Here is a 27,673-nt window from a genome sequence, read left to right on the forward strand (position 1 = left end):
GAATGAGGAGACAAAGGATCAAGCACACACCCCATGGGTAATACCCACGCGGGCTGATTCACGATAAAACACATGCCAGGTTCTAGGGTAGAGTCACCTTCGCCCTGGAACCTTAGCCTGCAAATATCTGCCAGGTGCATGGGGTCAGAGGAGACCCTGGCTTACAGATGGGCTTCTGGATCGGCATCAGGGGCTCTGTATTTGCAGGTCCAGTTACTTGATTGGGGCCACCTGGTTGGGCAGGGAGCCGCTCTGCCAACGGTCTGCAGCCCTGGAGAGAAATGGTGCCAGGGCAGGTTCCTCACTGTCTTGGTCACTTGCTCCAGCAGCCTGGAGCCCCGAAAACGTCCCCGGTTCCCACGCCGCCCCTGCCTCCCGTGCTGCTGACCAAAGGCTGCGCTGCTCAGAGCCCTTATGTTGGGCTCAGTCCCTTGCGTCTGGGGCCTTGGGCAGCCCTGACTCTCCCGGAGCCTCAGGGGCAGCGCTGTCACTTCTACCCACTACAGACGCCCGGGTGTTGTCCTCCTGAGGCTGCAGACTCTCAATGCGTGATTGGGCAGATCTGACCCTGGTCCTTGTCGCCGCCTGCGGGATCCTCATGCATCCCCATGATGCGTCCCCATGGATTGGGGCAGGTCCCCGTGTGTGGCTCTGAGCCCAGAGGCTGACCAGGGCCCTCCAAGGGTAGTTCCCGGCCCAGCCTGTGACCTGAAGGAAACAGGTGGGGCACGCCCCAGGGGCGGTGCTTGGGGGCCTTACAGGAGAGCAGGACTGAGAGGACAGGACCTGGTGGGCTGCCTCCCCTGGCTCTTGGCTCCTCTCCTGGCTCCTGCCTCGCTGGCTCCTGGCTCCTCTGGGTGTCCAATCCCTCTCCTCAGTCCTGGAGTCACCAAGTTTACTGTCCTCGCCGGCTGACTCCAGGATAGTGTAGGGATGGACAGCAAGCAGCACTGGGCTGTGACTGGACACCCTGGAGGCCTTCTCTGAGAATCTATTTTTAAAAAAGATGTATATATTTATTTGAAAGGCAGAGTTCCAGAGAGTCAAAGAGATAAGGGAGTGATTTTTTTTTTAAGATTTGCTTATTTTACTTGAAAGTCACAGATACACAGAGAGAGCCAAAGCAGAGAGAGAGAGAGAGACAGAGAGAGAGAGAGAGAGAGAGAGAGAGAGAGAGAGGTCTTCTTTCTGCTGGTTCACTCCTCACATGGCTACAACGTCCAGGCAGCGCCGATCTGAAGCCAGGAGCCAGGAGCTTCCTCCAAGACTCCCATGCGGCTGCAGGGGCCCAAGGACCTGGCCCATCCTCCACTGCTTTCCCAGGCTACAGCAGAGAGCTGGATCAGAATGGAGCAGCCAGGTCTCGAACCTGTGCCCATTTGGGATGCCGGCACTACAGTCCAGGACATTAAACCATGAGCCACACTGCCCGCCCCCGCTATTCAATCTTTTACCACTTTGCCAGGATGCACCTGTGTCTCAGCTGGGACCAGGAAGGAGAAGCCATGATGGAAACAGGGAAGTGAAATTCTGGATGGAGGGGCCATAACAATCCCTTCACTATTCCCACAGGTGAGATCCCACCCCACTGGGTTATGCATTTAGGGCACCGCCCCCCATGATGAGAAAGGGGAGGGCCCTCTCTGCCCCTGGCTGTGCTTGGGAATCCTCCTTGGGCTGCCTCTTCCTCTCTTCCTCCTGGCAACCCTGGCCCATTCCTGCTGAGGGTCTCTCCGTGTGTGGCGGCCCTCAGTAGGCTTGCAGGTGTGGGCACGCTCTCTCTCCTTGAAATCAAAGCTGCTTTTGTGCACTGCCTGTGGCTGCTGCTGCTGTGAATCCTCATCTCCATGGGGACAAGAAGCTTGATTAAAATGTAAGACCCAGGGCCCACAGTTCCCCACCGGGCCCCCAGCAGGGTACGTGTGGTCCTGTGACAGCAGTGGGGGTGCCGGGAGTCAGCCTGAGTGTAGGAAACATCAGGCTCCCTGCAGGAAGGAGGAGCAGCCTGGGCACGGGAGCCCCCAGGGGAAGTGGACCCTGGCTCATGAAGGCTGACTTTGTGGCTCCTGAGAACTGGCCTTGACCTCTGCTCAGCCCAGGGCTCTCTCAGCCACTATGGCCAGGGCTAGCCCAGGGCAAAGTCCAGAGGGAGAAACATTATCTGTGTACCCCATGACGGAGTCAGTGGCACAAGCACTGGGACCCTCCTCTGCTGCTTTCCCAGGTGCCTTAGAGGAGAGCTGGATCAGGAGTGGAGCAGCTGGGACCTGAACTGTCCTCATATGAGATGTCAGCAAATTGGTAGAGGCTTAACCCCTTGTGCAAAGCAACAGCCTTATACTCCAGGTTTACTGCATTAATGATTCACAGTACCCCAGCTGTGGAGGTAAGCAGGTGTCTCTTGAGAGCTGAGGGCCTAAGAAAACGTGGCAGGTTCACTCAGGTGAATGTGACTCAGTGTGAAAGGACTAGAACCCTTTATTTGTGCTGCATGGATGGGATTGAGGACACCACTCATGGCAGCGTAAGGAAGGAAGCCACGGTGACTCCTGGAGTCCGGGTCCTCTGTGGCCTTTAAGAGATATGAGATCACAGGCATGCTGGGAAGAGGAAGAGGGGGTAGGGTTTAAGGCACCCAGGGGTGGGCAACAATGCCCAACGCAGTTCCCTTCTTGTGGGGAGGGCCTGGGGCTGGGAGGGGAGGAGAGGGAGGGTGTGGAGAAGGTGGAGGGGGCATGAAGCTGGAGAGCCCAGGGCCCAGTGGGTGTTGAGGAAGCTTGGCGGGCACTGGTGTTGCCCAACACAGCTCCAAGGAGGGTGCATGCAATGTGTCTCACACGAGGGACCCAGGGCAGGCTTGGCAATGAACCTCAAGCTGTGGGTTCTCCACAACGGTCAGCTGAGTTGACAGAGGCAGGGAGGATTGAGTGGCTACATTAGAGTGCCTAATGCATCTCTCTGTGGATGTGTGTGAGTGCATCGGGGCCCCACCTGCACTGGAGCCCCTGACCCCACCCAAAAAAAGGCAGCTACAGCTCCGTGTGCTGCTCAGCGCCCCTTAGCTCCTGGACCCTCTGGGGCAGGGTGTGGGTCCAGAACTGGAGCCTGCGGGCCTTCAGGGCCTGGCCCACTGCAGGCTGCATGTTCAGCTGCAGGTATCGCTCGTCCTGGTCGAACATGGGCCAGTGCGGCAGGCCCTCGCTGTTGGGGTTCCTGCAGACAAGACGTCAGGAAGCAGAAGTGAGCAGCTCGAGGCCCACCCCAGGGTCACTGGGAGATGGGAAGAGTGTGCCTGGTCCCAGGGCCCCTGTGAGTGCCGTGGGTAATGCAGCTGGGGAGGGCACTGTCATGTGACTTGGACCCTGGATGCTGGTGAGGTCCCCCCACAGGAGGGAGGGCAGAGGGTCCCAGGTCCCTGGGATTTCTGGGGTCGTCTCACCCGTTGCGAGCAAAGTTGGCCCAGTACTTCATCACCCTCCTGCTCAGCAGCTCCTCCTCCTCAGTGAGGGGCACTGCAGAGGGGAGGGGCAGGGTCAGCTCGGCCACCCCAGTCCTGCTGCCCATCATGCACCACGCTCCCAGCCCAGGTGGAGCTGACCCTCGGCTACCCGCCAACCTCTATGTCATTCCCTCACCAGTGGGACCTGCTTTGTCACACTCCAAGTCCCCAGTCATCCCCTAAGTCATTGACACTGGCTTCTTCCTGGACCGGATGGTTGCTTCCCTCTGTCCCTGGGACATTTGTCAGGAATCAGACCTGACTTTGAACCCATGTGCACCTAGGCTGGACACTCATCCCTGGGAGGGCTGAGGAGGAGGGAGCAGAGGCTGCACCCTCAGGACTCTCAGACCCAAACCTGGCTCCACCTTCTGAGCTGTAAGACTTCGGACCCTGGATCCCATCTAGGCTCCAGCTTTCATCGCAGTGGGGGTGCAGAGCCACCCCTGGGTGCCTTAATCCCTGGACCTCATCCCATCCTGGTAATGGAGGAAGATCCACCTTTGCTGCCAAAGAAATGTGATCTGAACACAAAGAGCAGCTCATCGCCGTGGTCTGCCCTCACGTGGGGCGGCCTGAGGTCCTTTGTGAAGCTGGGTCGATGCTGGAACTCGTAGAAGTAGACAGGGGCATGGGCACCTGGGGATGAACAAGGAGATGTGTGACCATGGGGACCACACATCACTGCCACACTAGGCTGGGTCCTGGCAGTATAGCAGAATCCCGGGTGGAGCAGGTGCAGTGGGCATGGCCTGGATTAGATCTGGCCTTGGCTTCGTGGCTATGAGGTTTGGGCACAGTGAGTGGATCTCACTCAGCTGTCTCCTCCTAGTTCAATAGAGGACATATCCATCCCCAGGTTCAGTCATGGGGGTTTAGTGAGAGGAGTGACACCAAGTCCCCGGCACTCTGGGGCCCACTTAAGACAAGGATCAGGACCAGGACAGGACAGGCGTCACCCTCAGGAAAGGACCCAGCTCTGAGCTGCCCCTAGCGAGTGAGGCCTCAGTCCCAGATGAACTCACGCTGGAAATGTGCTACTCGGAGTGCAGGCATCACGAACATGGCGTCTGCCATCATCTCCTGGAACTGGGCCATGAGGGTCTTGGGGTCCTCATTGCTCCCCATGTACTCGTCCATCAACAGGTCCCCCAAAGTGGGAGGCAGCATCTGGCCCAGATGAAAGGGAAGGAGTGAGGGGAGCAGCTTCTTGGAGGGAGGCAGCAGCCTCAGGCTGGGGGACGGAGGTCCTGTATAGTCAGAAACTGGGGGAAGAACCAGGCTCCGGGAGACCCCTCCCCAACACACGCCAGAGCCTTGGTTCTGGGAGTCCCTGTGTGGGCAGGTGTCTGGGATGCGCTCTTTTGTGGCAGGAGCCTGGGGGCCTCACCAGGTGTTTTGTTGCTTGATGGGTAATCTCCCGCATCGCCTGTCTGTCTCTCTCCTCTTGAGGGTCAATGGCAAGTAGGAGCTGATAGAGAGGCGAGAGTCCCATGTTGGCATGGCTGTGCCTAGAGTTTTGAAGCCCAGAAACCTGCCCACCACATGGGCAATGTGGGCACTCACCTTGGGGATGACCCAGCCGTACTCATCATTGTTGACACCAATGATGCTGGGGACGGGTTGAAAGTCAGCCGAGGTCAGCAGCTCCTCGGGGTGTCTGGGCAGGAAGACTCTGTCCACCACCCCTGGGATGAGCATGAAGGCCTGTGGGATCACACGGGTCAGGGAGAAAGTTTTGTTGCAGGTATTTTATGCTGCCCTCCTTGTAAATCCCCCAATTTTGATTCAGCCCAGGCTGAGCGCATGTTGCTTCCTCCCACCATGGGGTCCCCAGCCTGGCATCCAGGACTGCACCTCCTGTTCCCATCCAGGGCTGGGATGTCAGGAGGGCATGGATGGGAGGTAGCATCCCCAGGGACTATGAGGTGCACACAAGCCCATCACCCCCTCGCCCACGTGCACGGGGCCCTACCTTGGTGATGGCCAGCATCTCCTCTTCACTCTTGGCCCGCAAGCAGTGCACCAGGGTCTCAGAGTCCACCTGGCCACAGCCAGACAGGTTGGCCACCACCTGTAACGGGACCACACAGGGGCTGGCACAGCCATGCTGGAGACTGGGGGTTGCCCACGGCCCCACTGTAGGCAGATGTACCCCAAATCACACAGGGTGTGGTGTGCGCACGGCTGCAGTGGAAGCTGATTGTTGCTCCTGCCCCATGACTTGGCACTGCCCAGACACAGTGGGCAGCACCTGCTGAGCTGGTTGCTGACAACCTGAGGCTCAGGCGGGCAGAGTGGCAGAGCCAAGAATCACCTCTGTTACCACTGGGGCTCAGATGGCACATTCTGACCCCAGAACTCCTCAGCAGTTCGCAGATAGGCTCAGTGCCTGTGTACCCAGTGGTCCTCATAGTGACCACTTCAGCAAGACTAAGAGAGGCAGGAGCAGCTGTGCTGGCTGGGCAGTGAGGACACTCACTGTGGAGACCACCTCAGATGAGCTGGTGGTGAGGCCGGGCATCAGGGCCACCCCACTCTCCATGATGGCTCCGTGGAAGAGACCTTGGGACATGGGTGATAGCACATGGGATGACACACTTATGCCTCCTGCAGACCCGCCGAAAATGGTGACCCGGCCAGGGTTGCCTCCAAAGTGGGCGATATTCTGCTGGACCCAGCGCAGTGCGGCCACTTGGTCCAGGTAGCCCCAGTTTCCGGTGGCGTGCTGGTCTCCAGTGCTGAGAAGTGCAGGGACAGGGATCACTGGGCTGTCCTGGTGCCACTCTTCCCGCAGGGCCCACCCCAGCCCAGGTCTCACCTGAAGAAGCCCAGGACTCCCAGGCGGTACTGGATGGTGACCACCACCACGTCCTCAAATGCCGCCAGCGCAGAACCGTCATACATGGAAGCCATGCCCATAGTCAGCCCGCCACCGTGAATCCACACCATCACCTGGGGGTCAAGGATGGACCTTGTGGCTCCCCCAGCCTAAAGCCTGCTCATCCCCCACTTGGTCTAACCAGTGCCTGTTATCCGTGCAGGTGCCCAGCACACTGAATTCTACCCAGACAGCAGGATCTGGGCCATGAGCCAGGGTCCCAGTGCCAGCAGGAAGGCCAGGCCTCCCATCCTTGGAGTTCTAGCCCTTGTTTCAGAGCTTGGCTGCCTCAATTCCAGAACCTGCAGTGAGGTGGAAAGCTAAGGGCTGAGTCTTGGTCCTTCCACATGGATGTCATTCAAAGTGCCCTCCCTCCCCATGGGCTGCCAAGCACCCATGGCTGATGTCCTGTGTGACCTCCAAGGTCAGCCCTCACCACACAGCTGAGTGAGTCTCCTGGGCATGAGGATGATGGCAGTGTCCTGGTGCCATCCAGGACCCACTCATTCTGACCTCTGACAGAAGCCAGGCCTCTGGGACCCCACGCCCAGGCCTCAGCTGCCCACCGTGGGGGAGCAGCTCTTTTTGGCTCTGAGAGTGAGAGGATTTGGACAGGGTGTGCTCACAAGAAGTCCCGTGCAGGGTTTCTCCTTTCTCATCTTCTAGCAGAAGGCAATGCCCTCCCACCCTGGCCGACCCTGCCCCACACTTACAGGCAGGTCAGAGCCCTCACGGGCATGTGCAGGCGAGTAGATGTTGAGGTACAGGCAGTCCTCGGACATGGGGATGGAAGGTGGGGTGATGTTCACCTGCAGAACATCTTGACCCATCATAACCAAGTCCTGCAGACACCTGGAGCCACACAAGGCAAGATGTTAGTCCAGGGCTCTGCTGTGGCCCACACCAGACCCTCCCCATCCCCTGCCTCCTGCAACGCTGCTCACTCATGGTCCTACTCTACGCCCTTCCCACCATGATACACCTCTTAGACTCTGGGCAAGTCGGGATGGCGCCGACATCCAGGGAGCCTCAGGTGTGTGAGGGATTGGGCACCACTTCCTGACTCTCAGGAGACTTGTGGTAGATTGGGACTGCAGTGACACTCAGTGGAGGTGACATCAGTGCTGGATGGCCAGACCCAGCCATACCCAGAACAGGCCAGCCTCCCACACGCCGCCTGGTTGGACGGATGGCGTTTCTCCAGGAAGGGCAAGTTGACTTCTGTGGCCTTAATTCTAGACTCTCTGGGAACCTCATCGCTCCCACACTCTCAGTCGCAAGGACAGACAAATGTCCCTTGGCCAGTGTCCTTTGGCTCAGTGACCATGGCAGCCACCAATGTCCCCTTCTCAGGGACCTGCAGGGTTTGCTGCTGGAAGTCAGGGAGAGCAGGGACTCCTACAGATGTCATGGAGCCAAGCTGGCCCTCACCCAGAGCCAGCGCCCCTGGCTGCACAGAACCTGTGGCGAAAGTGAACGAGGGGAGGTGGGTCTCTGCACACTCTGCAGCACCTGGAGCTCACGCCCTCTGAGTGTCAAGTCCTGGGCAGGAGCCTGGCAGCAGCCAGGAGCCTCCTGAGCCTTCGCAGGCTTGCTGGAAACCTGCACATGGCAATCCTGCACACAGGAGGATCGTGGCTTTCAGGTGTGAGTTAAAGGACAGCTGGGCCTGGCCCACTGCTCAAAGGATCTCCTCCCCTCACCCCAGGTCCAGAGCTTCCCTGTGTGCTGGGAGCGCTTACATGGCTGGGTGGGAGGTCCCGTCCCTCACTCCACTCCAAGCTTCAGCAGGTTCAGGAGGTGCAAAGCGCAGCGGCCCCACAGGTGGCTTGGCAAAGGGAATTCCCAGGAAGGTGTGGACGCCCGCATCGGTGCCTTCCACGTGGACCAGGCTCCCACGCACCTGCCCAGTGCGCGTGTTCCGGATGGGGCTGGCAGAGTCCTGGCCTGTGGGCAGAGAGGCGCATCAGGTGGGGCTCCCCATGAGCTGCCCTCCCACACTGCTGCTGTGCCCTCTCCTTCGCATCAGCACCTCAGCCTTGCCAAGGCCTCGGACCTACAAACAGATTTCCTGCAAGTGCCTTATGATTCCACTCAAATGAGCGGCCAGAAATAGCGTTTCCATAGTGATAGGAAGCAGAGCCGTGTGTTTCTGATGCTGAGGCCGGGATCGCCCCGAGTGGAAGAACTGACAGAGTGATCTCTGTGAATGGAATAAACAGCCATGGAAGTGCACAGTGGACATTGTGCAAGGCGCTGGGAACCTTGCTGGCCCTTGAGCAGGAAGCCCTAGGCTGGGTGGACAGAAGCCCACAATGCCAGTCACCTTTTCCACTCATGGTTTTTAATTACATTCTTCCTCTATGTGGGCTCAGGAACCAAGAAGCAACGAACTTTTCAGACCGAAAATATTCAGGAAATATATTGTGTGTCTGTGCTCAGTATTACAGCCTTTTCTCTCACTCGTCCTGGCACTGATAGAACAGTTACTCACCCAGCACTTGCGTTGTGTGGTAGAACTCATCTGGGGGTGATTTAACGTGTGCCAGAGAACTGTGGCACATACACGCACACACGATGCGGCTTTCCGCAAAGAACTCGAGCGTCCCAGTTTTGGAATAGGCGCTCTGGAATTTAGGAATAGACTCCCAGTTCAGGAACAGACTCCCAGTTTAGGAATAGACTCCCAGGTTAGGAATGGCCTGCAGCCTGCTGGAGGACCAGCAGAACGCACCCCTCATCTGATGCGCGCTGTGGCCCATCTCAGACACACTCACCTGTGGCCAAATCAGACTTTATTATTGGTGTGGCTGGGCCAGGGAGTTAAGAGTCTTTGCTTCAAACTCCCCTTCCTCTGGCTCACGGAAGGGGCTTTTATACACACACACAGAGCATAAGCTGGGAAATGTGGGGGGGGGGGGGAGTCTGAGCTCTAGGTAGTGTCCTTAGCATTCATCTCCCTGAGCTGTGGCTCTCTATGGGCCGATTTGTACCTGGATTTCAGACACGCACACACCCTGTGTCCTTTCAGTGTCAACCTGGTGACTGTTCCGTCCTGAGTGGTCATCTACATTGTTTGCCCTAAGATTTATTTATTTGTTTGTGTGAAAGGCAGAGCTACTTACAGAGAGAGGGAGGAAGGAAGAGAGAGACAGAGATCTTGCACCCACAGGTTTACTCCCCAAAGGGCCACAATGGCTGGGGCTGGGCCAGACCAAAGCCAGGAGCCTGCAACTCCATCCAGGTCTCCCAAGCACTTGGACCATGTCCCTCAGCTTTCCCAGGGGCGTCAGCAGGGAGCAGGGTCAGAAGTGGAACAGTCAGGACTCAAACCTGTGCTCACGTGGGATGCCAGCTTCACAGGTGGCAGCTTAACCCTCTGGGCTTCCACGCTGCCCCCTCGATTCTTTCTTTAAGGAATAAGACTTTTGCAGGAATAAAAAACAACTTACTCATTAGAATATGGCCAAGGGATTTATTTTTGTGTTATTGGCGGGGGAGTGGACATGGGGCTCCTCCAGGGAGAAACTGGGCCTTTTTTATCTTTGGGAGACTCTGTGACAACACCAAGAGACAACTGGATTCTTTCCGAGCATGAGAGCAACAGGAAATACTGTTTGAGCCACTGGGGCTGGAGTTCCGGCCCCGCAGCTTAACCTGCCGCCGGTCACACCAGCATCCCGCATCAGAGTGCCTGTTGGATCCCAGCTGTTCTGCTTCTGATCCAGCTCCCTGCTCACGAGCCTGAGAAGGCAGTGGAAGCTGGCCAGGTCCTCGGGCCTGATTCCTGGTGTCCACAGGGCCCATCCCCAAGTGTTGCAGCCATCTAGGGAGTGAACCGGCAGATGGAAGCGCACTCGCTCTCTGGTCTCCCTCTCTCTGTCAATTTTCAAATAAGTAAATATTTAAAAATCGATAAATGAATAAAAATGGCAACTTCATGACTAGGCTGAGCTTCCTGCCAGGCTCAGACATCCTTGAGAGTCTGGGCAAAGGGCGGGGAATGGTGGAATTCCAGCTGGGCTGGGCACAGGGGAGGGTGAGTGTGGAGCCCCTGGGCAGGGTAGATTGGGACACGGTTGGGGAGAAGACCTGTCAACCTAGAGCATCCAGGGTCGGACACCCAGGCCCCATCTCACCTGGGTGAGCTCTGGGAAGGTCAGGGAGGGCCCGGGCAGGCACAGAGACCCCGGTCTTTGCCTTCAAACGGAAGCCTCTGGCCCCAGGGCAGCCGCGTAGGCTGAGGGGCCCTGTGGCCTCTGAGATCAGCCCGGGCCCCCATGCTCCCTGCTATTAACCTTCAGAGGGGACCAGGTGCCTCTGGCCAAGAGCACCCCAGAGAGTCCCTGGCAACAGGAAGATGTCGCTAACTGTTCTCAGGACTGCGGGCGGCGGTGCCACACACACAGGAAGGGAACGCCCGGACCCCTCAACCCAAGCTGCCCTCTTAGATCCCCTCCTGTTAGGCGCACTCCTAGGTGTCTGGGGCCTCGGGCAGCCCTGACCCTCTCTAAGCCTCAGGGGCCCACCCTGGGTGCGCGAGTCCCCGTGCTGTCACCTCTGCCTGCTCCATCAGCCCTGGTGTTGTCCTCCCAGGGCCGCAGGCTCTAACTGTGGGATTGGGCAGATCTGACCCGGGTCCTTGTCGCCCACCACGGGAGCCTCACCATGGGCTGGGACAAGGAGGAGCAGCAGGAGCCCGCAGACCAGGGCACTGAGCCGCACGTCCCTTCGGTGCGTCCCCATGGTCCTAGGCAGGTCCACGAGTGCACTGCTGTGGCCACCAGGCTGTGCTGGGCGCTCCAGGGGTGGATCAGGGCCTCATCCAACCTGTCCAAAGGGGAGTTTGGCCTGGGCGGGGAGCAGGCAGGGCGAGCCCGGGGGCGGGGCTTGGTGGCCAGGCTAAAGTGGGACTGAGCAGGCAGAAGCCAACACACAGATAAGGAATGGCCTCCTCCCCTCTATCAGGCCCCTGCGTGGTGTGCCGGGACCCTCCCCTCTGTCCTGGGGTTCCTTTGCTCACTGTTCTGGCAGCTGTGGCCCAGGAGGTGGAGAGCATGGAGCAATGGGCTGTGACTGCAAACACCAGGAGATTCTGGGGCAAGATCAGGACCCCTCCTAGAGAGAAGTGGGATGACCTGCGGGGACGCGGGACTGGTCTGGCGCCTGCACTGCCTGGTGACTGCCCCCAGCGCTGCCAGCTCCTCCCCGGGTCAGGACTCAGTTTACCTGTTCAGCTGTCTCCACAAGCCCCTCCCTACTCAGTCATAGCTATTTTGAAAGACACACATGACCCTGGTCCTTTTTTTCCCTTTGTTTAATCATTGACTTACTTAGTGTCTGGAGGGAGAGATATTCCCCAAAGGCCTGCGGTGGTTGGGCCTGTGCCAGGCCAAATCCAGGAGTCAGGAACTCAGTCCCGGTCTCTTGCATGGTGTCAGGGATCCAAGTAGGTGAGCTCTCACCTGCTGCCGGCCTTGGTGTGTGTGCCTGGGATGCTGGAATCAAGAACAAATCCGGGGGGGGGGGTATCCCTTGTGGAACCCGCTTCCCATATGGACGTTGGTTCGAGTCATGGCTGCTCCACTTCCAATCCAGCTCCCTGCTATTGCACCTGGGAAAGCAGAAGAAGATGGCTCAAGTCCTTGGGCCTCTGAATTCACATGGGATACCCAGAAGAGGCTCCTGGCTTCAGATTGGCCCAGATCTGGCCATGGCAGCCATCTGGGAAGAGAGGCAGTCGATATAAGTGCTCTCTCTCACTCTTTCTAACTCTGCTTTCCAAATAAGATAATAAAGCTTAAAAAAAAGAGGCAGATCTGGGACTCAAACCCAGGTGCTTCAATATATCATTGTGGGTGTCCCACATGGTGCCTTAACGGCTAGGCCAAGGATAACTCTGTCGGTGGCACTTCTTAAGGTCTATCCCCCTGATCACTTGTGACTTTCCATGTCCCCAGCTCCCCCAGAGAGGTGTGTTCTGCACATTTCATAGGAACCTGTGGATCTGAACCCAGCGAGGCACTCCCGAGCCCCTGGAGAGGCACGCACTTGAGTGGCAGCTTCCAAAGTCTGTGTCCCTTCAGGCTACAGGGAAACCAGCGTGGCACAGGATCCAGCCTCAGCAGAGGGAGAAATAGTGTCGGGACCAGCCTCGAGTGGCCTTTGGTACCCGCTGAGAACCAGCCATGGCTTCTGGGTGCTGCCCCTGCCCCTGCAGTCACAGGAATCCATCAACAGAGTGAAGAAACACCAGCAGAAGGGGAGGAAACAGTTTCAAATGATTTATCTGAGAAGGGATTGATGTCCAGAATATATAAGGAACTCAAACATTTGCCTTTTAGAAAGGAAAATGGTCTGAATGCGTAAGTTTCCTAAAGATGCTACACAAAATCTAAAAACTCTGAAAGCAGCCAACATCACTGGTTATCAAGGAAATACAAGTCAAAACCACAACGAGAAACCAGCTCACCCTGCTTAGAAGGGCTACCATCAAAAGGACAAAAATGATAAATGCTGGTGACGAGGAGGAGGAGGGGGAACTCCTCTACACGGTTAGCTGGAATCTAGGGAGGTCTTCAAAAAGCTAGACACACACCTACCAGGTGAATTCCTGATCCTGGGCCAATATCCGAAGGAAGTGAAAGCAGCATGTCAAGGAGACACCTGCACTCCGGGGTTCGCTGCGGTACTGTGGGCAATAGCCGAGCTGTGGAAGCACTGCGTGTTGATGGGCAGATGAAGATGTAAAGCTGTGGTACATACACAATGCGGTGTGACTCACCCATAAAGGAGAGTGAAATCCTCTCACTTGTGCAATGTGTTTGCACGGAGGACACTGTGTTAAGTGAAATAAGCCAGCCGCAGAGAGACAAGCACCATGCTTACACTCACTTTTTTTTTTTAATACTTATGTTTATTTATTTGAAAGAGTTACAGAGAGAGGTAGTGCCCGAGAGAGAGAAAGGTCTTCCATCCGCTGGTTTACTCCCGAAATGCCTGCAACGGCCAGAGCTGAGCTGATCCAAAGCCAGGAGCCAGGAGCTTCCTCCAGGTCTTTATGCAGGTGCAGGGGCCCAGGTACTGGACCATCCTCCACTGGCTTCCCAGGCCATTAGCAGGGAGCTCGATTGGAAATGGAGCAGCCAGGACTCAAACCTGCACCCATATGGGATGCCAGCATCCCAGGTTGTGGCATAACTGGTTGTGCCACAGCACTGGCCCCTGCACTCACTTGTAGAAGCTAAACAAGTTGACCCCGTAGCAGTAGAGAGAACAACAGTGGTCACCAGCGGGTAGGAGAGGCAGGAGAAGAAGCCTCTGCAGAGGTTGGGTAACAGTTACCAGAATACAGCTGGAAGCAAGAGGGTGTAGAGCTCTAGGTCACGGTAGGGTGACTGAAGTTTACTCCTTATCGTGTATGTCAACAGAACTAGAAGACAGAGTTCAAGGATCCTTAAAGCAAAGAGTGCTAAGTATCTGATTTGACCTTTGTAGCTGCATGCACGTTTGCGGCATGAATGCTGAATGGGCCGGCTGAGTGGATGGCCGTGGATGGAGGATTCAGCCTGCAGTCACTGCGGGTGGTGCGGGCACTTTCTCCTGAGCCCTTCCTCCTGCCTAACACAGGCGGCTACAGTTCTTTGTGCTTCTGCTCAGGCCCCATCAGCTCCTGGACCCTCTGGGGCAGATATTTGGTCCAGAATTTGCGCCTGTGGGCCTTCAGGGCCTGGCCCACTGCAGGCTGCACGTTCAGCTGCAGGTATCGCTCGTCCTGGTCGAACACGGGCCAGTGCGGCAGGCCCTCGCCGTTGGGGTTCCTGCAGACAAGATGTCAGGAAGGGTGCACCACGGTCACTCTGAGCCCTGCCCAGCCCAGCCCTGAGCACCTATCTGGGGTCTGGCCAGGCCACTTTCAGGCCAGGAGGGGTGGGGAATGGGTTTCCAGAAGCAGGAGAGCAACACCTCCCCCTAGTGTCAGGCCCACGTGTGGACCCAGTGTCCTGACCTGGCCTGTCCCTCCCTCACAGGGAGTCTCTAGGCAGAGCAGCTCATGGCCACCCCAGGTCACTGGGAGATGGCATGAGTATGCCTGGGGCCAGGGCCCCTGTGAGTGCCAGTGGGTCCTGCAGCTGCCGAGGGCAATTTCACATGACTTAGGACCCTGGATGCTTTGAGGTCCCCACAGAGGAGGGAGGGCAGAGGGTCCCAGGTCCCTGGGGATTGGGGGGGGGGTCGTCTCACCCGTTGCGAGCAAAGTTGGCCCAGTACTTCATCACCCTCCTGCTCAGCAGCTCCTCCTCCTCAGTGAGGGGCACTGCATGGGGGAGGGGCAGGGTCAGCTCGGCCACCCCAGTCCTGCTGCCCCATCATGCACCACGCTCCCAGCCCAGGTGGAACTTGACTCTGAGTGTCCCAGGACTGGCTGTCTGCCTCCTTCCTTCATTCCCTGGGGGCCTGGGAATGCCCAACACTCTCTTCCTCAGCTCAGCCTCTAGGTCACTGGACACCTGCTCATTCCTGGTCCAGAAAATTCCTTTCTTCTTCTGACTCAGGGAACTCATTTAGGAGACACATACGCTTTCAAAATACCTGCCTCTGCTCCCCCGCTGGACCCCGAGGGTGGGCAGAGGAGGTCGGGCCCAGGTTGCCGACGGAGGGCTCTGGGATTCCAACCCTGGTCAGCTTTCTGAGTTGTGAGACGTTGTACACCTGAGCCCGCCCTCTGTCAGAGCCTCTCTTCTCCATCTGTATAGCACAGGCAATGCTGCTGTAGGGACCAGGCCATGCTTGTGCCCCATCTCCAGAGGAAGGAGGAAGACTCACCTTGAGTGCCCCCGAAGAAGGATCTGAAGAGAAGCAGAACCTCGTCACCATGGTCAGCCTTCACATGTGGCGGCTTGGTGTCCTTGAAGAAGCTGGGCCGATGCTGGAACTCATAGAAGTAGACAGGGGCGTGGCAACCTGGGGCACCGGGGTGGCAGGGTGGACAAACCACTGTCTGCAGACCAGTTACCTGAAGCTTTCCTGCCTCACCCTTGATGACGGGCTATCTTGTTCCCGGTGGACTAAGTGATGGAACAGCACAAAGTGGAGCAGGAGCAGTGGGACCAGCCTAGGTGGATTCACGGCCTTGGACTTCCTAGCTCTGTGGTCACGGGAACGTCCCTGAAGCCTGTTCACCTCCCCTCAGCTTCCTCATCTGTGAAATGGGGGTTTTCTGCCTCCTGGAGTAGCCATGAGGAGGAACTGAGAGGAGGGGCATCAAGAAGCTGAACTCGGGGGCACAATAAAGACGTGGACAGGGACCAGGACAGGACAGACCTCACCAGGGACCCATAGTTCTGAGCTGCTTTCTTGCCAGATTGGCCTTGGTCACAGATGAACTCACGCTGAAAATGTGCCACTTGGAGGGCAGGCATCGCGAAGATCAAGTCCCCCATCATCTCCAGGAACCGGGTCTTGAGGGTCTGGGGGTCCTCACTGCTCCCCAGATACTCCTCCATCAACAGGTCCCCAAACTCAGGAGGCAGCATCTGGCGCAGGTGATGGAGAACATGTGGGTTAGACTCTGGGGCAGAGGGGCGACAGGTTCAGGGTGGAGGAGTCAGGTCGTGGGATGGGAAAGAAAAGGGGGAAAGGGCCACGGTGACCCCCCACAAGCCCAGCCTTAGCTCATGGGGTCGTTGCACGGGCAGTATCTTGGAGCTGCCCTCTCCTTTGGAGCAGGAAGCCAGGAGCCCCACCATCGGTTTCGAAGATCTCTGTACAACAGCTTGCATGGTCCCTCTGTCTATTCCATTCTGTTGGTCATAGATGCCCATGCTCTGGGAGTGAGAGGAGAGTCTCAGGTTGGGTTGGATGGTTCTGGAGCTGGTGGTCCACTATCCATGCTGGACACACAGTGGCCTGGAATCGGGCCTCACCGAGGGGATGATCCAGCCATACTCATCGTTGTTGACACCAATGATGCAGGGGACAGGTCGGAAGTCGGCTGAGGACAGCAGCTCCTGGGGGTGCCTGGGCAGGAAGGCCCCGTCCACCACAGCAGGGATGATCTTGAGGGCCTGAGGGGACACTCAAGTCAGGGCACAGGGTCAGGTCCCAGACCTTCTCTGATGCCTTCCACCCCTCCCTGGCTCAGCCCAGTGCGCTCACACCCACCCTCAAGAGGCCGGGATGTCCTCACCTCCACTTCCCACCCAGGACCATGAGGACAGTGAGGCATGGAAATGAGGTGCCTGGCCCAGGAAGTATGATGGGCACTCGGACCCTCTGCCCCCTTCCCGCCATCCCCTGTGAACACAGCCTGACCTTGGTGATGGCCAGCATCTCCTCTGCACTCTTGCCCCGCAGGCAGTCCACGAAGGCCTTGGAGTTCTCGTGGTTACAGGCAGACAGGTTGGCCACCATCTGTACAGGGACCAAGCAGGGGCTCACTCAACTTTGCAGGGAGGGAGTGGAATTTACCCAAGGCCCTGGAGGGGACGCACAGGTACACCCCAGATGTCACAGGAAATTGTATGCTCTTTGTCTAGTTTTTTAAAAATAAACATATCATATAATTCCATGAATGTTTTATAAGTATTTATTTATTTATTTGAAAGGCAGAGTTAGAGAGAGAGGACACACACAACACACACACACATGCGAGAGAAAGAGAGAGAGATCGTCCATCTGCTGGTTTATTCCACAAACGGCTCTAATAGCCAGGACTGGGCCAGGAGCTTCTTCTGGGTCTCCTACATGGATGCAGGGACCCAAGGACTTGGGCCCTTGCTGCTTTCCAGGCGTATGAGCAGGGAGCTGGATAGCAAGTGGAACAGCCAGGACTCCAACTTGCACCCGTATTGGAGCTGAGGCTGCAGCATACAGCTTTAAGCCACTGAGCCCCAGCGCTGGCCCTGATTGTGCAGTTTTGATGTTGCCCCAACTTCCCCTAAATTCGCAGGTACCAGTCAGGGTGACCAACTCAGCTGCTTAGATGGTTGTGCCCACCCTGGAGGTCCCCAGGGTGACAGCGTGGCAGGGCACAAGCAAACTCCATCACCGCAGTTGCAGAGCTGTGTGAGCTGACCCCCCCCCACCCTTCACAATTCTGGGCAGGCACCAGCTCTGAGGCTCCCAGTGGTCCTTGCTAGGCTCACTGATTAGACAGAGTAAGAGAGGCGCTAAGAGACAAGAGGCGAGGCAGCAGGTCGGTTCTCCAGGTTCTCCCTGCCAACCTCAGTCCTCCCTCCCCGATGCCCTGCTCACACAAGACCTTTCTCCCATGTCTCTCCCATCAAGTCACAGGCCACAGGTCCTGGAGAAGCTGCTGGGGCTTCTGCAGTGCAGGGGACTCACTGTGGAGATCACATCAGACGAGTTCGTGATGAAGCGGGGGGCCACCCCACTCTGCAGGATGGCTCCGTGGAAGAGACCCTGGGACATGGGTGACAGCACATGCATGGAACACTCAGGCCACGTGCAGACTCGCCAAAAATGGTGACCCGGCCAGGGTTGCCTCCAAAGTGGGCGATATTCTGCTGGACCCAGCGCAGCGCGGCCACTTGGTCCAGGTAGCCCCAGTTGCTGGCTGCGTGCTGGTCTCCAGTGCTGAGAAGTGGCAGGGACAGGGGGTCACAGGGCTGTCCTGGTGCCACTCTTCCTGCAGGGCCCACCCCAGCCCCGGTCTCACCTGAAGAAGCCCAGGACTCCCAGGCGGTACTGGATGGTGACCACCACCACGTCCTCAAATGCCGCCAGCGCAGAACCGTCATACATGGAAGCCAAGCCTATAACCAGTGAACCCCCATGGATCCACACCATCACCTGGGGAAAGTCAAGGCCAATACCACAAGGTTCCCACCCAGCCTAAACCTCACCTGGGCTGCCACCTGGACTACCAAGCACTTGGCTCTGTGCACCTGCTCATGGAGACAGAGCTCCAGCAGGGGGCAGGACCTGGGCCCTGTCTCAGCAGGAGGAACTGGCCTTCCATACTTTTTGCTCCACTTTGTGCATTAAAGCCTGGTTCCATTACTCCCAGAACTCCTTGTGAGGTGTCATGGAAACGGTGTCCCCCTGGTTGTCCCACATGACATTAATCAAAAGTGTCCCATGAGTGCACTTGGATTCAATTACTTTACTATTAGCATTGACCCTCAGATAGTCCATGGCTGGGTCTTTGATGACCTCCAAGTGCAGGCCTTGGGCCCCTGAGTGGTCTTCCTGGGCACAAGCCGGCTGGGTGGGTCCTAGGTCTGTCCCAGGGCCACAGCCTCTGACTTCCGGGAGCCCCTAGGCTCTGAGACTCGTTCTCTCAGGGTCAGGTGCCCACCTGGGTAAGAAGCATTTCTTGGCTGATGTTGAGAGTCTCCTCAGCAGATCACATGCCGTGTGGCCCCTCCCATCCTATGCTTTCTCATCTTGTAGCAGAAGGCAATGCCCCCCACCCCGGCCGACCCTGCCCCACACTCACAGGCAGGTCAGAGCCCTCACGGGCATGGGCAGGCGAGTAGATGTTGAGGTACAGGCAGTCCTCGGACACGGGGATGGACGGCAGGGTCAGATTCACCAGTTTCAGAGCCTGTGTATTCATGGCAGCAATGTCCTGCAGACACCTGGTGACCGCCCACGTGAGAAAGTCAGTCCAGGGGCCGGCCGGGGCCAAACCGGACCTGGGTCTGGACTTTCTCCCTGCAACCTCGGTCCTCCCTCCCCGATGCCCTGTTCACACACAACCTTTCTCCGTGTCTCTTCCCATCAAGTTGTAGTCCACAGGCTCTGGGAAGCTGCTGTGGGTTTCCGGGGAGGTCTCAGTATTGTCGAGGGCTCTGGAGCCCACTGCCTCGGAGCTGGGAAGCCTTGATTTTAGGGGACTCTGGGGAAACCCGCTGACGACGTGTGATGACATTCACTGCTGTATCCCAGTCCCCACTCAGGCCTGGAACAGGGCACAGCCCACACACAGGGGCTGCAGGAACGGAACATGGAACTGCTCCTGGAAGGGCAGTGGGACGTTCCCCATCCTACACACACACTCTCGGGAGCCTCCTCACTCCAACACAGGCTCCAGTCCTAAGGACTAAACCAATCCCGGGGCCAGCACTGTGGCATGAGCAGATAAAGCTGCCGCCTGCAGAGCTGGCTTCCTATATGGGCGCCGGTTCGAGACTCAGCTGCTCCCCCTCCAATCCAGCTCTCTGCTATGGCCTGGGAAAGCAGTAGAAGATGGCCCAAGCATGAGGGCCCTTGTGCCCATGTGGGAACCCCTGAAGAGCTCCTGGCTCCAGGCTTTGGAACAGTGCAGCTCTGGCAGTTGCGGCTAATTGAGGAGTGAACCAAAGATTGGAAGACCTCTCTCTCTCTCTCTCTCTCTCTCTCTCTCTCTTTCTCTCTCTCTCTGCCTCTCCTTCTCTCTGTGTGTAACTCTGCCTTTCAAATAAATAAATAAATCTTTAAAAAAAACAAATCCCTTGGCCACAGGCACCTGGCTCAGTGACTCTGGACATTGTCCCCAGGCAGCCACCACCGCTGCCCTCCTCAGGGACCTGCAGGATCTGCTGCTGGAGTCAGGGGCTGCTGCCTGCCTCGCGGAGCCCCCTGAACCCGTCCTGGGGACAGCGCCCCAACTGAAGAGTCTCTGCTCGTTCTTCAACCCTGGAGCCGAGGCCCTCTGAATGCCAAGCCAGAGCCAGGAGCCTGGCAAAGCCACTGCACCTCCCCCCGGAGCCATAGATGATTCATGGGAAAAAGGCTCATGGGAATCTGCTGAACACGGCAGGAAAACAGACTGGGATGTGGGTGAACAGACAACTGTGCCATGCCTAGGGTCTAGAGGGCCCCCGACCCCACCCCAGGGCCGGAGCTCCCCTGTGCCCTGGGAGGACTTACATGGCTGGGTGGGAGGTCCCGTCCCTCACTCCACTCCAAGCTTCAGCAGGTTCAGGAGGTGCAAAGCGCAGCGGCCCCACAGGTGGCTTGGCAAAGGGAATTCCCAGGAAGGTGTGGACGCCCGCATCGGTGCCTCCCACGTGGACCAGGCTCCCACGCACCTGCCCCGTGTGCGTGTTCCGGATGGGGCTGGCAGAGTCCTGGCCTGTGGGCAGAGAGGTGTCAGGTGGGGGCTCCCCATGAGCTACCCGCCCACACTGCTGCTGTGGCCTCTCCTTGGCATCAGCACCCAGCCTTGCCAAGGCCTCGGACCTACAAACACTGACCTGACCAACGTCCTGCATGAGAAACTCTCCCCCATCTCCCAGCCAGCAGTGCTGTCCCTGGGCCCAGCCCAGGACATCCCACAGCTCCCGAGGCTCCTGGGACCTAGCACCCTCCCTGAGCACTAGGAGTCAGCGCAGGTGACAGCCCTGGGGGCGAGGAGAGCGTCCTTTCTGCTGACTGCCCTCGGTCACAGGAGGTAGAGCTGTGAGCACCAGACTGACCAGGCTCCCCTGCTAGGAGGCTCATGCTCCAGGCCACAAGAAGGGAAGAAAGGAAGCGTCCTCTAGGGGGCGGTGTAGTGGCGCTCGGGTGCACCCACAGCCTGCATGGCCAGCATCCCCTACACAGGTCCATCCTGGCTGCCTCACCTGGATCCAGCTCCCTGCTAATGGGTTGGGGACGTAGTAGAATCCCCCAGCGCCTGGGCCCTGCACCCTCCTGGAGGACCTGGATGGCTCCTGGTTTGGATTGGCCCAGCCCTGACTGTTATGCACACATGTGGAGGGAATCAGAGGATGGAAGATCTGTTTTCCCTTTCTGTCTGGAACTCAGCATTTCCGATAAATAAGAAATCTTAAAGACAATAAAAAACATTTTCACATCATTGTCTAATATAAAACATTTTTTTAAAAAGCAAAACAAAGCATGCTCTCTAAAAGAGATGGCATTGATGCCATGAATGCAGGAGGGAGGAGACTGTGCCCAGGATGGGAAAAGCACAGCCTGACCTGGGGACCAGCCAGGGAGGAGGTGACGAAGTCACCGAATGGGGAAAGGCCATGGATCAGTAAAGAGTTTCTACCAATGAATCAGCACGATCCAGGCACGCATCAGCAGGAAGCTGTAAGGATGTGCCCACAGACAAGGATCTCACACAAGTGATGAGGAAGCAAGTGGGACCAGACACCTTGTTAATTTTTTTTTATTCATTTGAAACAGAGACAGAGACACACACAGAGAGACAGAGATGTCCTGGTGCTGGTTCCCTCTCCAAATGCCCACCACAGCTGGGACGGGGCCCTGATAGGCCAGGAGCCCTGAACTCAATCTGGGTCTCCCAGTGGGAAGCAGGGATCAGTACCGGAGCCCCTCTGCTGCCTCTCAGCCTGCACCTTAGCAGGAAGCTGGAATCAGGAGGTGCCAAGGCGGGACCCGGGCACAGGGCTCAGGGCTGGGGCGTCCCCACTGCTGCTACAATGTGGCCCCTCATGACCTATGTTGTGCCACGAATCAGATTTGAAAAGGTCGAGATGTTCTATGGTGAGGACTCAGCACCACATGCTGGTCTTCCCTAAACAAGAAAAAACAGCAGCGGAACCCTAAGAGCTGAACCTGATGGAGCCTCTAGGTACAATTCCTGTGTACACAGGGTGAGGGGACAGAAGAAGTGCCAGAAGGCACCACAGGGACGGTGCCTCCCCCTCCAGAGAGAGCCAGGGGTACACCGGTTTCTCAACACAGGAATCAGGAGGAAGAGCACAGCGAGGCAGAGGGGGAGCTGAAGCGTGAGGGAGACTCAGCACACAGGGCAACCACACAGGGGTGCAGAGCGCGGGCGCGGGGGTGGGGAGGGGACCTCTGTGCATCGCTGGGGTAGGGAAACGGGACACCTGCTCTGGGAACCTGACGGGCAGTCCTGCAACACTTAACCTGGAGCTCCACCGCCCTGCAGGTCCCACCCTCGGTAGAAGCCCAAGGGAAGTGCCAACTGTTGGGCAGACACTTGGAGCAGCAGTAGCAAGGCCGCTGGGATGCTCCCCTCCTAACACAGCGGGCGTCTGAGGGAGACCGTGGAGGGGAGAGCTCTTCCTCACTCTGTCTCTCCCTCTTTCCCTGTGTCTCTGCCTTCAAACCAGCAGAAATCAATCATCCCCAGCCCATGGAAGCTGACTCCTCCTCGGGAGGAACCTCCCATGTCACAGTAGGCGATGCCCGGCCACAAGGGTGCTCTGGGCCCCTGGGTCAGGGAGAGGAGAGCCTGGCCCCGGAGCGGGTGAGTAAATAGCGCCTCTGTCCTGAGCTGGTCCCGACCTTGTCCTTGTCGTTCCCCCCAACCATGGAGGACAGTGCTGCCTGCAGCGGCAGTTCCGGCTGTGAGGCTGACAGTGAGCTGAGCTCAGCAGAGTCCACGGAGGACAGGGGCGGCTTCCGTGCAGACGCTGCCGCGGTTCCTGCCCCGGACACGCACAGCGACTCCCAGGGTCCTTGGGGAACAACTGCTCCCTCTCTGAGTGGGGACCCAGCCCCAGATATTACTTTATTAGGAACCACAGTGATGTGGGGGAGACGATCTGCCTGGAAGGTCCTGGTCGCCGGGAGAGTCTGTGCATTGCAGGGCAGGCGGGGAGCCCGTGGGTGAGCATGGAGGAGGAGGAGTGGGGCCTGTGCTGGGGATTAGATAGGGAGAGGGTGGGGTTAGAGACCTGGCTTTTTGAATGAGGAGACAAAGGATCAAGCACTCACGCCCTGAGTAATACCCACACGGGCTGATTCACGATAAAACAAATGCCAGGTTCTAGGGTGGAGTCACCTTCCCCCTGGCACCTTAGCATGCAAACATCTGCCAGGTGCACGGGGTCAGAGGAGACCCTGGGTTACAGATGGGCTTCTGGATTGGCATCAGGGGCTTTGAATTTTCAGGTCCAGTTACCTCGACTGTGGCCACCTGGTTGGGCAGGGAGCTGCTCTGCCAAGGGTCTACAGCCCTGGAGACAAATGGTGCCAGGGCAGGTTGCTCACTGTCGTGGTCACTTGCTCCAGCAGCCTGGAGCCCAGGGAACCTCCCCAGCTCCCACACCGCCCCCTGCCTCCCGGCCTCCGAATAAGAGCTGTGCTGCTCAGAGCCCTTATGTTGGGCTCAGTCCTCTGTGTTTGTATCCTCGTGCAGCCCCGACCCTCCCCAGCCTCAGGTGCCAGCCCTGTCACTTCCACTGGCTTCAACCACCCAGGTGTTGTTTTCCTGCAGCCACAGGCTCTAATTGCGGGATTGGGCAGATCCGACCCTGGTTCCTGTTACTGCCCGCGGGATCCTCACTGGGTACCGGGATGAGGAGGAGCAGCAGGAGCCTGCAGGTCACGGCGCCCTAAGCCTGTCGCTGTGTCCACATGGTCTGAAGCAGGTCCACAGGTGGGGCTCTGTGCCCAGAGGCTGCCTGGATTGCTCCAGGGGCGGATCCTGGCCCAGCCCAGGACAGGCAGGAAACAGGCGGGGCGCCCCGGGGGCGGGGCTTGGGGGCCTTACAGGAGAGCAGGACTGAGAGGACTGGGCCTGGCGGGGCAGCCTCCATGGCTCCTGGCTCCTCTCCTGGCTCCTGCCTCGCTGGCTCCTGGCTCCTCTGGGTGTCCAATCCCTCTCCTCAGTCCTGGAGTCACCAAGTTTACTGTCCTCGCCGGCTGACTCCAGGATAGTGTAGGGATGGACAGCAAGCAGCACTGGGCTGTGACTGGACACCCTGGAGGCCTTCTCTGAGAATCTATTTTTTAAAAAGATGTATTTATTTATTTGAAAGGCAGAGTTATAGAGAGTCAAAGAGATAAAGTAGTGATTTTTTTTTTAAGATTTGCTTATTTTACTTGAAAGTCACAGATACATAGAGAGAGAGGGAAAAGCAGAGAGTTAGAGAGAGAGAGAGAGAGACACAGAGAGAGAGAGAGAGAGGTCTTCTTTCTGGTGGTTCACTCCCCACATGGCTACAACGGCCAGGCTGCGCCGATCTGAAGCCTGGAGCCAAGAGCTTCCTCCAGGTCTCATATGCGGGTGCAGTGGCCGAAGGACCTGGGCCATCCTCCACTGCTTTCCCATGCTACAGCAAAGAGCTAAATCTCAAATGGAGCAGTCAGGTCTTGAACCGGTGCCCATAGGGGGTGCTGGCACTGCAGGCAGTGACCCTACCCACTATGTCACAGCTCTGGCTTCAAGGGAGACATCTTGTATCATCTGGTTCACTCCCCAAACTGCTGGGGCTGGACCAGGCCAAAGCCAGGAGCCAGGAGCTTCTTCTGCTTCTCCCAGGTGAGTGCAGGGGCCCAAGAACGTGGGCCTTCTGCTGCCTTCCTAGGCACATTAGCAGAAAGCTGGATAGGAAGTGAAGCCGCCGGGCTTGGGTCTGTGCCTACATGGGATGAAGGCACTGCAGATGGTGGCTTACTGCTCTGTGCCACAGCACCTGCCCCAGGGGTCACCTGAGCCAAGGCTGGCAGGTGTCAGTGCCCCGGATCCTGGAAGCTCCTCCTTGGTTTCCAGGCTGGGTGCCCACTGGGTCCAGGCCCCTCCTCCATCCTTTCCCGACTCTTCCCATCCCCTCCCTGCTCACTCAGGGTCCAGGTTTTGAGAGGCAGTGACCATGGCACTAACTAAGGGCTGAACCCAATGTGTGCTGTGTCCCCAGCTTCTTCTGAGACACATTCTGTCCTCTCCTTGACAGTGAAAACCTGCTGGTCCTGATACCTGGCAACCAGGCAGGAAGAACAATGCCATTGGCTCACCCTCCAATGGCCGCCACGGCCAGTGCACTGCGGCCGGCGCATCGTGCTTATCGGATGCCAGGAGCCAGGTGCTTCTCCTGCTTTCCCATGCAGGTGCAGGGCCGAAGGACTTGGGCCATCCTCCTCTGCACTCCTGGGCCACAGCAGAGAGCTGGACTGGAAGAGGAGCAAATGCTACAGAAGCCAGCGCTGCGACTGGAACTAGAACCCGGTGTGCTGGAGCCAAAGGCGGAGGATTAGCCTATTGAGCCGCGGCTCTGGCCTGCTTGTAAATCTTTTACACCACTTTCCGAGGATGCACCTGTGTCTCAGCTGGGACCAGGAAGGAAAAGCCATGATGGAAACAGGGAAGTGAAATTCTGGATGGAGGGGCCATGGCAATCCCTTCAATATTCCCACAGGTGAGATCCCACCCCACTGGGTTATGCATTTAGGGCACCGCCCCCTGGGAAGAGAAAGGGGAGGGCCCTCTCTGCCCCTGGCTGTGCTTGGGAATCCTCCTTGGGCTGCCTCTTCCTCTCTTCCTCCTGGCAACCCTGGCCCATTCCTGCTGAGTGTCTCTCCGTGGGTGGCGCCCTCAGTAGGCGTGCAGGTGTGGTCACGCTCTCTCTCCTTGAAATCAAAGCTGCTTTTGTGCACTGCCTGTGGCTGCTGCTGCTGTGAATCCTCATGTCCATGGGGACAAGAACCTTGAGTAAAATGTAAGACCCAGGGCCCACACCTTCCCCACCGGGCACCCAGCAGGGTACGTGTGGTCCTGTGACAGCAGTGGGGGTCCAGGAGTCAGCCTGAGTGTAGGAAACATCAGGCTCCCTGCAGGAAGGAGGAGCAGCCTGGGCACGGGAGCCCCCAGGGGAAGTGGACCCTGGCTCATGAAGGCTGACGTTTTGGCTCCATAGAACTGGCCTTGACCTCTGCTCAGCCCAGGGCTCTTCAGCCAGTATGGCCAGGGCTAGCCCAGGGCAAAGTCCAGAGGGAGAAACATTATCTGTGTACCCCACGTGGGTGGCAGGGGCCCAAGCACTTCGGTTATCCTCTGCTGCTTTCCCAGGTGCCTTAGCAGAGATCTGGATCAGGAGTGGAGCAGCTGGGACCTCAACTGTCCTCATATGAGATGCCAGCTACATGGTTAGAGGCTTAACCCCTTGTGCAAAGCAACAGCCCTATACTCCAGGTTTACTGCATTAATGATTCATGGTACCCAGCTATGCAGTTAACCAGGTGTCTCTTGAGAGCTGAGGGTCTAAGAAAATGTGTCAGGTTCACTCAGGTGGACGTGACTCAGCCGTGAAAGGACTGGAACCCTTTATTTGTGCTGCATGGATGGGATTGAGGGCACCACTCATGGCAGCCTGCAGGGATGAAGCCACGGTGACTCCCGGTGTCTGGGTCTTCTGTGGCCTCTAAGAGATGTGAGATCACAGGCATACCGGGAGGAGGAGGATTGGTCTTAAGGCACCCAGGGGTGGGCAACAATGCCCAATGCAGCTCCCTCCTTGTGGGGAGGGCCTGGAGCTGGCTGAGAAGAGAGGGAGGGTGTGGAGAAGGTGGAGGGGGCAAGAAGCATGAGGGCCCAGGGTCCAGTGGGTGTTGAGAAAGCAGGGCTGGCACTGGTGTTGCCCACCAGAGCTCCATGGCGGGTGCACTGGGTGTGTCTCACACGAGGGGCCCCAGGGCAGGCTTGGCAATGAACCTCAAACTGTGAGTTCTCCACAACGGTCTACTGAGTGGATGGAGGCCAAGAGGCCTGAGTGGCCGTGTGAGAGTGCTGAATGCGTGGCTGCTCCAGGGATGTGTGTGAGTGCATCGGGCCCCACCTGCACTGGAGCCCGTGTCCTCCACCCCGACACTGGCAGCTACAGCTCTGTGTGCTTCTGCTCAGCGCCCCTTAGCTCCTGGACCCTCTGGGGCAGGGTGTGGGTCCAGAACTGGAGCCTGCGGGCCTTCAGGGCCTGGCCCACTGCAGGCTGCACGTTCAGCTGCAGGTATCGCTCGTCCTGGTCGAACACGGGCCAGTGCGGCAGGCCCTCGCCGTTCGGGTTCCCGCAGACAAGACATCAGGAAGGGGGGGACCGCGGTCACTCTGAGCCCTGCCCAGCCCAGCCATGGGCACCTATCTGGGGTCCGGCCAAGCCACCTTGCAGGCAGGAGGGGTGAGGAATGGGTTTCCAGAAGCAGCAGCAGTACGACCTACCCTGGTGTCAGCCCCACGTGGGGACCCAGCATCCTGACCTGGCCTGTCCCTCCCCGACAGGGATCCTCTGGGCAGAGCAGCTCATGGCCACCCCAGGTCACTGGGAGATGGGAAGAGTGCGCCTGGTCCCAGGGCCCCTGTGAGTGCCAGTGTGTCCTGCAGCTGGGGGGGCGCTGTCACCTAACTTAGGTCCCTGGATGTTGGTGAGGTCCCCCCAGAGGAGGGAGGGCAGAGGGTCCCAGGTCCCTGGGGATTTGGGGGGGGGTCGTCTCACCCATTGCGAGCAAAGTTGGCCCAGTACTTCATCACCCTCCTGCTCAGCAGCTCCTCCTCCTCAGTGAGGGGCACTGCATGAGGGAGGGGCAGGGTCAGCTCGGCCACCCCAGTCCTGCTGCCCATCATGTACCAC

General features: G+C 58.0%; 1 protein-coding gene and 1 pseudogene across 2 annotated transcripts; both read right to left on the minus strand.

Annotated features, from left to right (window-relative positions):
• Positions 1–2,321: 2,321 nt before the first annotated feature.
• On the minus strand, positions 2,322–11,190 carry LOC127486289 (cocaine esterase-like). The gene is made up of 12 exons (XM_051830116.2): positions 11,048–11,190; positions 8,123–8,327; positions 7,094–7,232; positions 6,321–6,454; positions 5,982–6,240; positions 5,475–5,573; positions 5,066–5,206; positions 4,890–4,970; positions 4,525–4,669; positions 4,001–4,138; positions 3,440–3,512; positions 2,322–3,213 (listed from the first exon to the last, which is right to left on the minus strand). Exons 1-12 carry the CDS (start codon positions 11,124–11,126, stop codon positions 3,030–3,032), a joined length of 1,677 nt encoding a protein of 558 aa, XP_051686076.1. The 5' UTR covers positions 11,127–11,190; the 3' UTR covers positions 2,322–3,029.
• A 2,116-nt stretch (positions 11,191–13,306) lies between these two features.
• Positions 13,307–27,663, minus strand: LOC127486290 (cocaine esterase-like; annotated as a pseudogene). The gene is made up of 14 exons (XR_016224671.1): positions 27,574–27,663; positions 26,972–27,067; positions 23,620–23,668; positions 20,259–20,463; positions 18,844–18,985; positions 18,061–18,194; positions 17,727–17,978; positions 16,695–16,793; positions 16,307–16,447; positions 16,127–16,207; positions 15,772–15,916; positions 15,207–15,344; positions 14,625–14,697; positions 13,307–14,200 (listed from the first exon to the last, which is right to left on the minus strand). The product of XR_016224671.1 is annotated as a cocaine esterase-like (transcript).
• Positions 27,664–27,673: the final 10 nt, after the last annotated feature.

Source organism: Oryctolagus cuniculus, chromosome 18, assembly GCF_051225735.1.
Source record: "Oryctolagus cuniculus isolate XC-2025 breed Fujian yellow rabbit chromosome 18, ASM5122573v1, whole genome shotgun sequence".
NCBI classification, from domain to species: Eukaryota; Metazoa; Chordata; class Mammalia; order Lagomorpha; family Leporidae; genus Oryctolagus; species Oryctolagus cuniculus.

What these genes read in the sequence shown, in the direction of transcription:
- LOC127486289 (XM_051830116.2), bottom strand. Translation starts at nt 11,126, where the DNA reads ATGGGGACGCACCGAAGGGACGTGCGGCTCAGTGCCCTGGTCTGCGGG. An exon ending in CCTCCTTGTCCCAGCCCATG is followed by an intron (nt 8,328 to 11,047) that starts GTGAGGCTCCCG and finishes CTCTGCCCACAG; the next exon opens with GCCAGGACTCTGCCAGCCCC. An exon ending in ACATTTCTTTGGCAGCAAAG is followed by an intron (nt 3,513 to 4,000) that starts GTGGATCTTCCT and finishes TCCCCTCTGCAG; the next exon opens with TGCCCCTCACTGAGGAGGAG.